This window comes from Cnephaeus nilssonii, assembly GCF_951640355.1.
Source record: "Cnephaeus nilssonii genome assembly, chromosome: 7".
NCBI lineage: Eukaryota > Metazoa > Chordata > Mammalia > Chiroptera > Vespertilionidae > Cnephaeus > Cnephaeus nilssonii.
In genome coordinates, this window is record NC_137078.1 from 40530164 (window position 1) to 40542309 (window position 12146).

A 12146-nucleotide genomic window follows, 5' to 3' on the forward strand; every position below is an offset into this window, starting at 1 on the left:
TACCAGTGATTATATGAGCTACTTGTTGTCTTTTCAGTAAATTTATGCTTAAATTATATAGGGCTGATTTCTGGTGTGTGCAAGGAAGAACCTTGAGTAATATCGAAAGCTAGTAAGATGAAATTATAACCATTGTGCTTTAGTATATGGAGGTCATTCATAACTTTAGCAAATAACCATTTGGTTGATGAGTGAGGGCAGAAACAGGATTGGGGTGCTTCAGGAGAGACCAAAGATAGAATCAAGATATTCAGAAAATTCAGTGGAAAAATTTGGCCCTGAAGGAGAAAGTAGGGCAATAACTAGAGAAAAAACTGAAATACCAAGTTGAACGTATTTTTAAATGAGAGAACCTCAGCCCTATTTAAATGCTAGAAGTACCTAGTGGAAATGGAGAGACTGAAAACCTTATCAAAGGAAAGAAGACTCTGAGTATGAATTGGTAAGACAACAAACCCATATATTCTATCTCCATTTCTTAAGTTATTCTCCTTCTAGTTGGGGATTATTTTTAGAAATCAGATTCTGAAACACATGTCCCTTTACATATGGCTAGTATAAAAAACTCATTGAATTTTATGATGAAAGAAATTGGAATGAATTACAATAATATTGAATACCTCTCATGGCCATGAAGTTGAATGCTGTCTGGTATTGCAATTACTAAGCAATGATTTATCAGATCATAAATCATCTTTTTAGCTTTTTGTAAGAATTAAATTAGAGAAATTTTACATGCATACTTAGGATAACAGGATGTCATTAAGTACTTAAGTGTTTTATATTCATAAAAACAAAGTAATTTTTCCTTGAGGAATTCTCCTTTTAATCCTAAAGTTTACTTTGGTATTGATGAATATGGAAATATTTTCTACTGATGTCTCTGCTCCCTATAGAATATTTGCTGTTAAAGTATAATGAGAATGTCTGTCCAATGAAATTAGGTAGCAGTAGCTAAACTGGTCATTAGGGAATATGATTTCTAAGATAATTACTTCTAAACCTACTATGTTGATAGAGAAACTATTTCAGAGAGCAATAGAGTTTCTAAATATTAGCAAATTCCCTGGAATATTTTCAATAAAGGATAAGAACATCTTTCCATTGGTCTTTTATTTTTTCCCAATCATGGCATTGTGGTGTCTTTTGGCTTACCTATAAAGACAGCTGAATTTTTCCACTGAGAAAAATATTTATTCAGGGATTTCTAGCATTATGCAACTGCCTGATTTTCCTAAACAATGTTCTTTGGTTTTTTCATTTTGTTTTATTTTGTTGAGGGTTTTTTGATGTTTTTAATGTGGCCAAGGAGTTAAAGAATTCCTGGCATACTCACTCTGCAGTTTCAATGTGGGTTTTTTTTTTCAAGGTCACGTGACTCACTGAAAGCCAGTGTTGGGGAGGTTCACAGTTGCCTGTGTGAATTTCCTTCTGTAGAAATGAGTTTTGAGACTAGTCAACTGAGCACATCTGTAGTAAGGGAATCTACATGCTGTTTTCATTGAGTTGGACTTCTGTACAGGCACAGTGCCTCAATCATTTATGAAAAAGGAAAACAACTTTTCTCTGCAAAGATCATAAATCCATTTGTCATCAAAATGAAGGCTTACAAGTCTTTTTTTTATTATTATTGCTACAACTAATAAAATTGGTTATTGGGAAGAAGGGAAAGAAACAAAATGAACAACTTGATTTAGGACAAATCGAGGCCTTTCAATCTTGACTTTGCAGTTTGTCAGGTGAATACAGGCTCAAGTGTTGTCTCAAACAAGATGCTTGTCCCAAAAGAACATGGAATGTTTTGAGTTTTCCACTTGTGGATAGTGTCCAGTGTAAGAAGGAAACACACACTTCATCAGCCCACTCATAATCCAAGCATAGAGTAGCAGGACCACCGTGGGAGCTTCTATTAGAAACACCAGCAGCCCTGCCACCCATCTGGGCTGTGCCTTCTCTGGTCCCTGAGCTAGTCACTCTAAAGAAATTTCTGTTTCTACAATGATATTTATTTCTTCTCAGTGTTTTGAAGAAAGAAACATACCTGCATTCAGCAAATCCTTTCAACTCTTGATTACTAAGAGATTGATGATCAGCTATGCCTTATCCTGATGACTGCTTTCTCCCTCTTCTACTGCTGCTCCTTTGGCTTATTTTCCGCTCATTAGAAACTCTTCCAGGACAGCCAAAGCTCAGTGTATTTGGCTGCTTACTAGCAACAAAATGAAAGACTTGCTAAAGAATTAACTTTCCTACTTGAATCTTCAATGACTCGCAATAATCCTATCAAGTTCATACTCTTTGTGGAATGTTGTTCTTTCATAATCTGGTCTCCGTTAATATATCCAGTCTTGCATTCTACCTTTCTCCTCACGTGTGCTGTGCATTTCAGCAAACAGTTATTAAGTGCTTCTCGTGTGTCAGGTGGTATTCTACTTGTAAAATATGCATGAAGTTACTTAATACTTACAAAAACTTCATGAAGTAGGAAAACCCACTATCTCCAGTTTACAGAAAAGGGAAGCTTAGATTCAGAGATATTAAATAGCTTGCCTAAGGTCACACAGACCACAAATAATAGAGCCAGTATTCAATATCAGGCCATCTAGATTCAGAGCGTGTGTTCTTAACCACTATGCTGAACTCCAAGACTGTATGCTTAATTACTAAGACATTCCCCCAAATTCTGTGTATTTCCCTCTCTTCCATGGTTTTGTTCATACATTTTATTCCCTCTGCTTGGAAAGCTCATCCATCTTGCCCTCTAACTTTAGGATGAACAACTTTTTGATCTTCCAAGACTAAACGGAACTGCTACTTTCAGGTGCTCTCCCCTGACCCTGCACTCGGAGTTAAGCATGCATGCTCTGAACTTCCGCACACTCTGTACACTGCTTCTGTCAGAGCCTGGGTAATATGGTTTTTCTTCCTTATCTTCATGTCTTTCTTCCCCCAAGAGATTGTACTAGTAAACTCCTGTGGAAGTGAGATTGTGTTTTCTCTGTATCTCTAGCACATAGCACAATGACAGATCCATAGAAGAAACTCAATAAATATTTGAGGAATGAATTTTCTTTGCATAAGTATGATTTTGGAGACCTGAGTTTAAAATTAAGATGTGTTAGCTTCTTAACATCTTAAGCGTCATCCATAAAATGAGTATAATATGTAATTGGTATGGTTTTTAGGATCAAATGAAAATATTGTTTGTGAAATGCTTAGTATACTGCATGGACTTACTGAATCATCATCTTTTAATAATATTAAATATTAGTGGTTAAGCTAACATTTATTAATTCAATAAATATTTATGTAGTACTTAATATGAGCCAGGAGTTAGAGAATAGAGCAGTGAACAAAGAAGTGAATTCATGTGCAAAGAAGTGAATTCATGGAATATACATGGAACAGCAAGAAATTGCTGACATTTGACTATTTTTTACCCCCCCCAAAAAAAATAAATTACAATTGAATATGGATCAACCAAATAATTGTTTAGTAGCCTATAAATAAAGAAATTAGTTCATTCTGAATTGTGGTAAGTGCTATGAATGAAATAAGTAGGGTTTTGACATGGATGAAACAGACTATGGAGGCCTTACTGAGAAGGTTATACTTCAGCTGAGGACTAAAGGTAAGGCTAAGCCAGGTATATAAAGAATAAAGGAAGAACATACCATAGGAAGGAACTAAGATGAAAAAACCTGCAGTCAGGAAGTTTGGCATAGTCACAGGATTATCAGAGGATCAAATAAGATAATATAGAGATAGATCTGTTATGTTTAAAATAAAATATGGACATTTAATTTTTCATAGTGATGTGAGCCTAGACATGTCTAAGATAAATATAGATAAAATAGCCTCTTTCAGTCCCTGTTAGTCCTGTGATTATGAGTTGAGACCCTGGTAAAAGAGATTTCATATGATATACTAATTTTGTCCGATATTATAGTGCCATTTGCACTCTGTGATATAATACAATGTTGAAATGCCAGTATTCATTAAAGCTGAACAACAGTTCATTTGTATTCTCTTGGGAATGGACCTAAGTCAAGCAGACCTGTCTTCACAGCCTTAAGACTTGGCTCAACCCTGCTCTGAGTTTCATAAGCTTTAATATGTTTAGAGATTCAAAATTAAAGTTACCTCCTAACGTTAGTACACAGCTCATTCATAAATCTTATTTCTAGCATTCAGCCACATTACTTATGATTAGCACTGTAGGAAAATGTATGAATGCTACATTATTTAAATATAATGTAGCCTTCCATATAATCAACTAATAATTACCATCCCATATATTTTAAACAGCCAATTCTTTCCTAAGATGGATATATTTAGTAAAACAAATAAAATGAGAAATTCCTACTTAAACAGAAGTGTTTTTAATAGCTTGGAGTAAAGGAAGCAAAGTATTATTTTTATAACTCATTGATTTGCTGGCTTAGCAAAAAATACAGTATGTATGTTGTTCAATAATGTAAAAGAAAACATCAGGGCATCATAGTTATTTTTTTGTATTATAGAAAGTAAAATAATTTTTTAATTACTATATGCTTACATAGTAAATATATCAACATGATGCTTGGCAGGAGGGAAAGGAAAAAAACTTACCCTAGTAATTTTAAGGGTAGCATTTTAAAGAAAAATATTACCTAATTTGAAATTCAATGTCATTTTAAATTTATCATTAAAAAATAAATGGTAAATTGATTTTTGACGTTAATTTGCTGAAAAATCAATCAAATTAACATCAAATATTTATTATCTCACTCAACACAATTTTTAAGATAGCCTTCCTTTGCTAATCCTCTCAACTGTGGATTTCTATTGTTGCCTATAATAAACCATTTTTTTCTTACTTATTTCTTAATGTATTTGTTTCAGTCCTAATGAGATTAAGGCTGCTAAACCAAGGGGCCTGGAGAATAACAGAGACATTCTCTTTACTATGTTTCACCATAATACACAAACCAGTCATCATTGTTCCAAAATCTGTGTCTGTAAATTTATGCACATAGCCCTATTTTCCTTCCCAGATCTTTTCAGAATGAAGGCAGATTTATACTTAAATTATTTCTTTCTTTCTCTACAGGGAAGTCAAAGTAAAAGGCAACTCTATCTTCTTTCTTTAACTGATATCAGATTAAATAAAACAATTCAACCACATTGCCATTACAGTTTCAGACATATGGAAGACACTCAGTAAAAAGTAGCTCTTGTGGTTGATAGTGCTGTTGTCATCACTGATGTTGTTGTTGATGTCAGTACTGATCCACATGTGTGTTTCCTTGGAATCCAAGCCTTAAATAGCCATCAGTTTCAGTCTTATCAAAAATGGACACTTTTCTTCAGAGTTCAAAACTAATTTAAGGGTACACATTTACAACTTGTAGATAAATAAGTTCTGGAGAGTTAATGCACAACACAGTAATTATAGTCAACAATACTCTATTATAAACTTCAAACATGCTCTAAGATAAAATCTTAAGTGTTCTAAAAACAAAAAAGAAATAATGAATATGTAACATGATAAAAATATTAGCTAGAGCACTGTATTAATCATATTGCAAAATATAAATGTATCAGACCAACATATTATAAATCTAAATTGACACAATACTATATGTCAATTATCTATATGTATAAAAGGCTAAGTGACCGACCGTCCGTCTAACCAACCGACTGGCCGGTACATATGATGCGCACTGGCAATTTAAAATAAACGTTGACTCCCAATGCATAATACATATAAAGCTCTCACTGGTGCCAATCTAGACAGAGTAGGAATATTCCTACCTGAACCCATTTTCAGGCATGGTCAGTTATAGGTTGCTTTCTCTCGAATTCGAAGAGCGTGTGACATTAAAATTAAAGTTGTAAATACTTCATCACAAGGAAAATTAGTCAAGCACTCTGAAAGTGTTTTTACTCTTAATGTGGTATACAGGGAGATATTAGAATAAGTTTAATCAATTTGTCAGTTATTGTTTTATCAATGTTGTTTTTATATCATGTTTTTGTTGTTATATCATGTTGTTATTGTTTATTCATTAATCAATTTATATATTATTTTCACATACATTTTACTAATACTTTTTCATCTCTGACACTTCTATTATAAAGAAAGGGCAAATAGTAATATTAAAATATTTCTTCTAATTAATATATATATATATATATATATTGATTTCAGAGAGAAAAGGAGAGGGGAGAGAGAGATAGAAACATCAATAATGAGAGAGAATCATTGATTGGCTGCCTCCTGCACACCCCCTACTGGGGATCAAGCTCACAACCCAGGCATGTGCCCTTGACTGGAATCGTACCTGGGACCCTTCAGTCTGCAGGCCAACACTCTATCCACTGAGCCAAACCTGCTAGGGCTGGCTCATATCTGAGGATAATGAAAATCTCTGGCCATGAGACATCATATACTCTTATCATTCTATTAACTTTTTTAAGACTTAGGTAAATTGTTGATTGGTTTCAGCATCTCTGAAAAAATTAATAATTGTGATTTTATATACTTTTTAAAATTTGCTCAGAATGGCATACCCTTTGCTGATGGGTTTTAGTCAAATCATTTTTAAGACATTGGAAAGAATGCCTAGGGATTAACATCTGTTTCTCTTGAAAGCAAAATTACTCATCCATCTGTGTATCCACAATAAAAAATGTTTGTTCTCTACTTGTATGAAACATTGTTTGGAAATTTGTACGGAACACTCTGCTACTGTCCTCAAATTTCTCTCTAAGAAACCAACATGAACAGTAAAAAACTTGGAGCATGTTCATCGTGTTGTATTAAATGTCTGATAGCACTGAAACTAGAATAAAGTTTCTAGTATACTGTTAATCCTAAAGTCCTTATTCTCAGCTAAAAATACCTATTGGCTTCAGGAGTGTTCAACAGTATCTGAATATCCATTGTCTCTGTATCACCTGAAAAATACTTTTTTTTTTCCTTGTTGGAGAATAATGGTCTCATAAATCACCTGAAAGTAAAATTAAAATGAGGTGAAGTGGGACTGTTTCAAGTATCCTAAAATCATCTAGCATAATCTGTCATGTGATGCATGTCCTCTGTCCATGGCATCAGTTACTTCTACAGTACATCCAGGGATAGGATACTCAAGACCTTATAAGATAGCCCACAGATCTACTGTTGGGTACGGCAGTGCTTATGAGCAAATAACCCTTATTGTACTTCATAACGGCTCCAAAACACAAGAATAGTGATGCTGGCAATTCACATGTGCCAAAGGGAAGTCATAAAGTGCTTCCTGTAAGAGAAAAAGTGAGTATAGTATAAACACTAAGATATACTGAGAAAGATCACATTCATGTAACTTTTATTATAGTATATTGTTATAATTTTATTATTAGTTAATTGTTAGTCTCTTACTGTGCCTCATTTGTACATTAAACTTCGTTATAAGCATGTTTGTATAGGAAAAAACATAGTATACATATAGACAGTTCAGTACTATCCATGTTTCAGGCATCCACTCAGGGTTTTGAAATGTCCCCTCTACTATACTAACATCTATGGATTCATCAAGAGGCAAGAAAACCACTCAAAAGCTTTTTCTTTGTTTTTTGTTTTTTTTTTTACTTGACTATTGATGCCACTCTAATGTCCTCAATACTTTAACAACAGTTTCTACCAAAAAGCTAGCAATCTTAAGCAAGTTTATTTTTGCTGCACAATCTAATTAAATCAAGAAGCAACTTTCCTTGCTGAGCTAACAAACAAACCATCCAAAAACGTATTTTAGTTGCAACTTTATTTTCATTTTTTTGTGGAGAAATTCTGTTGTGATAAGATACTTCATTTTAAATTTCCTAACTTTTCTGTCTCATTCCTGTGAGGTAGGAATATTGTGCCAAATGTTTGGTCTAATAATGTGGATATACAGTATATTATATTTTGTTGTTGTTAATCCTCACTAGAGGTTTTTCCCCCACTGATTTTTTATGATTTCTTTTTTTATAATTTAAAGTATTGCATATATCTCCTTTTTCCCCCATCAACCCCTCCCTGGCCATTCCCATCCCCCAGGACAAGCCCCCAACGCCCCAGTGTCCTTGTCCATTGGTTATGCTAATATGCATGCATCCAAGTCCCCATTGATTTTTAGAGACAGTGGGAGGGAAGGAGAGGGGTGGGAGAGACAGAGAGGGAGAAAGAGAAACATCAATGTGAGAGAAACACTCACATTGATGCCTCCCACACTCATCCCAAACGGGATCAAACTGGCAACCTGGGCATGTGCCCTGACTGGGAATCAAACCAGAGACCTTTTGCTGCTCGGGATGATGCTCAACCAACTGAGCCAGGGCAGAATATTCTTTTTAAGGAGATATTAACCAGTTACTAGATTTGTCATGTACACCAGAGTATAATACAAAAAGTTAGAATACAACAGACATACTTCACACATAGGCTACTTAAGTCAGAAGATACTGGTGGAATTTGTACTGCCTCAGTGTTTTCATTTCAAAAACCCAAGACCATTCCATTAATTAGAGATTTTTTGGTGGGCCAAAACATTTTTTAAACATTTCACTTATTTGGGAAACAAGCCCAGGATGACTCCCAGACACGGGTAGTGTGTTAACAGCGGCATTTCACAAGACCAACCCCTCCTACATTGAAGAAGCCTCTGGACAGGTTTTGTAGGAACTGCCCCAGTTTTCATTTCTTATCTCCGTTATTTAGGGCATCAGAGGCAGCCCAGGAAGAACAGGACTGGCTGGGTCTCCAGGTCCTCGAGGAGCAAAGGGTTCACCAGGCCTGCCAGGAGGCCCAGGAGTCCTCGGCCCAAAGGTACTTTAATGTCTTGTTCTGATGGGTGAATAATATTGACCGTCCTTACTGGCCCTGAGTTCATTGGCTACATTTCAGGATGGGAAGAGTAATAGCTTTTAATAAAGTTTTGCTAATAATAAAAAAATGTTAGGAAGACAGGAACGTGTGTGGCCTTGACATGTCCATCTCCCATGACAGCTACAGTGCATGTAATTTGCCAAAACAACTCATTCATCCAGGACTGGAAATGCTTTTAAAAATGCTCTTTGACTCATTTTGGTTGTTTTTGTTTGTTTGTTTGTTTTCCCTGTCTGTCATCCAGCTTCTTCTCTAAAACATAAAAATATTATTTACTTCCAGATACATACTTTCTCAGATATACTTTCTGTTTCTCTAAGTCTGGACCTAACCAACCAATTAATGAATATAGACTATCGATTACTTCTTAGAGTGTCTGTCATTAAGTCTTGTATTAACATTCACTGCAGAGAGTAATGTCACATGCCAGTAGGTTTTCCAAACAAACTTCTCTTAGAAATATCTCAATGCAGAATTGACCAGGCAGCCAAGACTGGGAATTGAATCCAGTTTATTTCATAAAAGTCTAGGATTAAGACATTGGTGCCCTCATCATTATTACCTCTTAATTCCATATTCACAGTTCCACTTCTAAAGACTTTTTGGATATTCTGACCTATACCGGTAAACTGAAAATGATGAGCCAGATGCTTACTGTTTACAACTTGACCCTGTGTTAATGATTATACCATAAATATCCCTTTCCACTATAATTCAATGTAGCTGAGCAAATGCTAAACGTAGGAAAATAAGGAAGACCCCTACCTCTTATGTGTGTTTCTGCAGTAAATTGAACCCATATTTGTCAAGTCCCTGCCCTATACCTTTGACTCAAGAGAGTGAATGATAATTTGTTAATCTTAAGGAATCTTTGGTCAAAGTCTACCAAGCATCATGTTTTCATTAACCTATCTCTAATCTCCACCTGATTCCTAAATTTATTTTTAGAAATGGTATGAAAGCTATCTCCACTCTCATTTCAAAAACAAAATAAAAATATATTTTAAAAAGTGCTGACTTAAAATTAAAATAATTGTCATTAAATATGTCTTTAAAGTGAACTTTGAGGGGGTAAAGAGGATTGATATCAAAGAAACCTTAGGATACAGATAGTGGACATTTCTTAATGATGGAATTTAAACAGTTATCTTGGCAAAAACCAGTGTTCACACTTCAGGAGACTTCTCCGTTATGGTATCAGATACCTGAAATCTATGTATGGTAAAGAACACACAGAAAAATAATAACAATTCAAATAAAATACAAGTTTGATCACATATAAACACCCCCACCCACATACACCACGCCCTCAGCATTCTCTCTGTAGCCCCACTATCCTCCTTGTTTTGTAGGAATCCCCTTCCCTCCTCTTTCCACACTTAAGACTACAGTCTCTGGAATTCTCTTTCCCCACTGCTACACTTCTTGTTTATAACAATCAAATATTACTTGTGTGGAAAATATTGGTGGGGAGGATGTTCATGCAGAATTTGATTTCCCCAGTGTCTTGTTCTATGCCTATGGGTAGGCCTGTATTTGAGTTTCATTTAAAATCTAATATTTTTTTTAGGTTTTAAAGTCAAGATCACTTTTCTATTCCTGTCCATAGGGTGAACAAGGGCTACCTGGTCAACCTGGAATTCAAGGTAAAAGGGGTCACCGAGGAGCCCAAGGTGATCAAGGACCATGTGGAGAGCCTGGCCTGAAAGGGCAGCCTGTATGTACCAACTCAGAAACTTACCATGCACTTCTTCTACAGACTAGAACATGACTGCACAATAATCATTATCATATCTATTTATATTGCAGGGAGAACATGGTGTTCAAGGTTTGACAGGTTTCCAAGGATTCCCAGGCCCCAAAGTATGCTTGCATAATTTTCTGCTAGTCTTCTAGCTATCTAGAAAAAAGGGTGTTGAAATGCCAATATTTAGTCTCCGATTTGAGCTTTTATTTTTTTAATCTGCCAAATTTCAGTTCGTACAGTTATATATTTGAGTTTTAAATATGCTAATTATAAAACGTATGCAACTATATATTTTCCCAGCAGTTTTATTGAATAATTTGCTTTTGTCCCTTCTTCATTTTCCCATTAACATTTCATTCTACTTGTTTTATCGTGTACCTATCCATCTGTCCATCTCTCTCTGCCTCTCTCAATCCATTTTTGATTAGTTTTAAAGTAAAGTGCAGACCTGAGTACGATTCCTCCAAAATACTTCAGCATAGACATCATTAACTATCACATTCCATTTTTTAAAGGCAATTCTGAGTATGTTGATACAATATGATTTCATTTGTAAAATGTTTCTACCAAGCTAAAGCATGATTTTTTGTTTTTCATTGTATTTCTAGGGCCCTGAGGGAGATGTTGGTGTTGTTGGAATATCAGGTCCTAAAGGCCCTATTGGACAGAGAGTAAGTATAAAGTCATTCTGCCCAGAAATTGTGATTCTTCGCTGATTACAGGAATTGGGATTAAGAACTCTAAAATTAATATACTCCAAATTAATGACTTAATAAAATTATTTTTAATATAGAAACTCACTAGAGCACATGCAGAGGTTCTCAACCTTTTTCAGTTCATATATTAGTTTGAGCAAAAGACTCCTGAGACCACCCACACTTTCCAGTTCTCACTTTTAAAAAAGTAATTATCAGAATTAATGTGAATACTGGATAATGTATTTATTAACTCACACTAGGAACAAAAACATAAACAGTGTTATGTTATAAGCAGTAATACAACCAGAGACCACCCCCATGCACCACCTGGAAGGGCTTGCCTATGACCAGAGCTCCTCAGACCACACTTTGAAAAATATTTCCCAATAGCTATGTTTTCCCAGCTCAAGGGTGGGTGTCCCCAGAGAGTGATGAGGAATTACTTACAGAGTTGCAAAGATCAGGGTCTGAAAAACTCAAATTACCTGTTTAGTGCCTGGAATTGCAAACTGTAGAGGACATAAACAGGATAGATAAGTCACTAGTAGCTACTGGTTATTGGTTTGTTTGGGTTTGGGGTTTGTTTTTTTACTTTTTTTTTTGGTTTTGTGTTTTATTTTTATTAACTATAGTCTCCTAATTGATGAGATGATGTATAAAACTGAAAAAAAATAAAAGCTATAAAACGCTAAACAATGGTTTGACAGTAGGAAAATACCTGTATGACTTACAGCAGCTGCTAGGGCAAGGGTGGATAGAGTGAGCAGAGAGAGGAAGAAGGAAAGTGATTCGGATGCAGGAGAAAGGAATC

The 12146-nt window shown here is 35.1% G+C and overlaps 1 protein-coding gene across 2 annotated transcripts in view; it reads left to right on the plus strand.

Annotated features, from left to right (window-relative positions):
- The window catches only part of COL24A1 (collagen type XXIV alpha 1 chain), a 323524-nt gene that overhangs the window by 274480 nt on the left and 36898 nt on the right, over positions 1 to 12146 (plus strand). For both annotated transcript variants that reach the window (XM_079777790.1, XM_079777791.1), the window contains exons 48-51: positions 8723 to 8830; positions 10500 to 10607; positions 10700 to 10753; positions 11246 to 11308. In XM_079777790.1, the coding sequence (XP_079633916.1) occupies positions 8723 to 8830; positions 10500 to 10607; positions 10700 to 10753; positions 11246 to 11308 (333 nt within the window). The remainder of the gene's footprint in view (positions 1 to 8722; positions 8831 to 10499; positions 10608 to 10699; positions 10754 to 11245; positions 11309 to 12146) is intronic.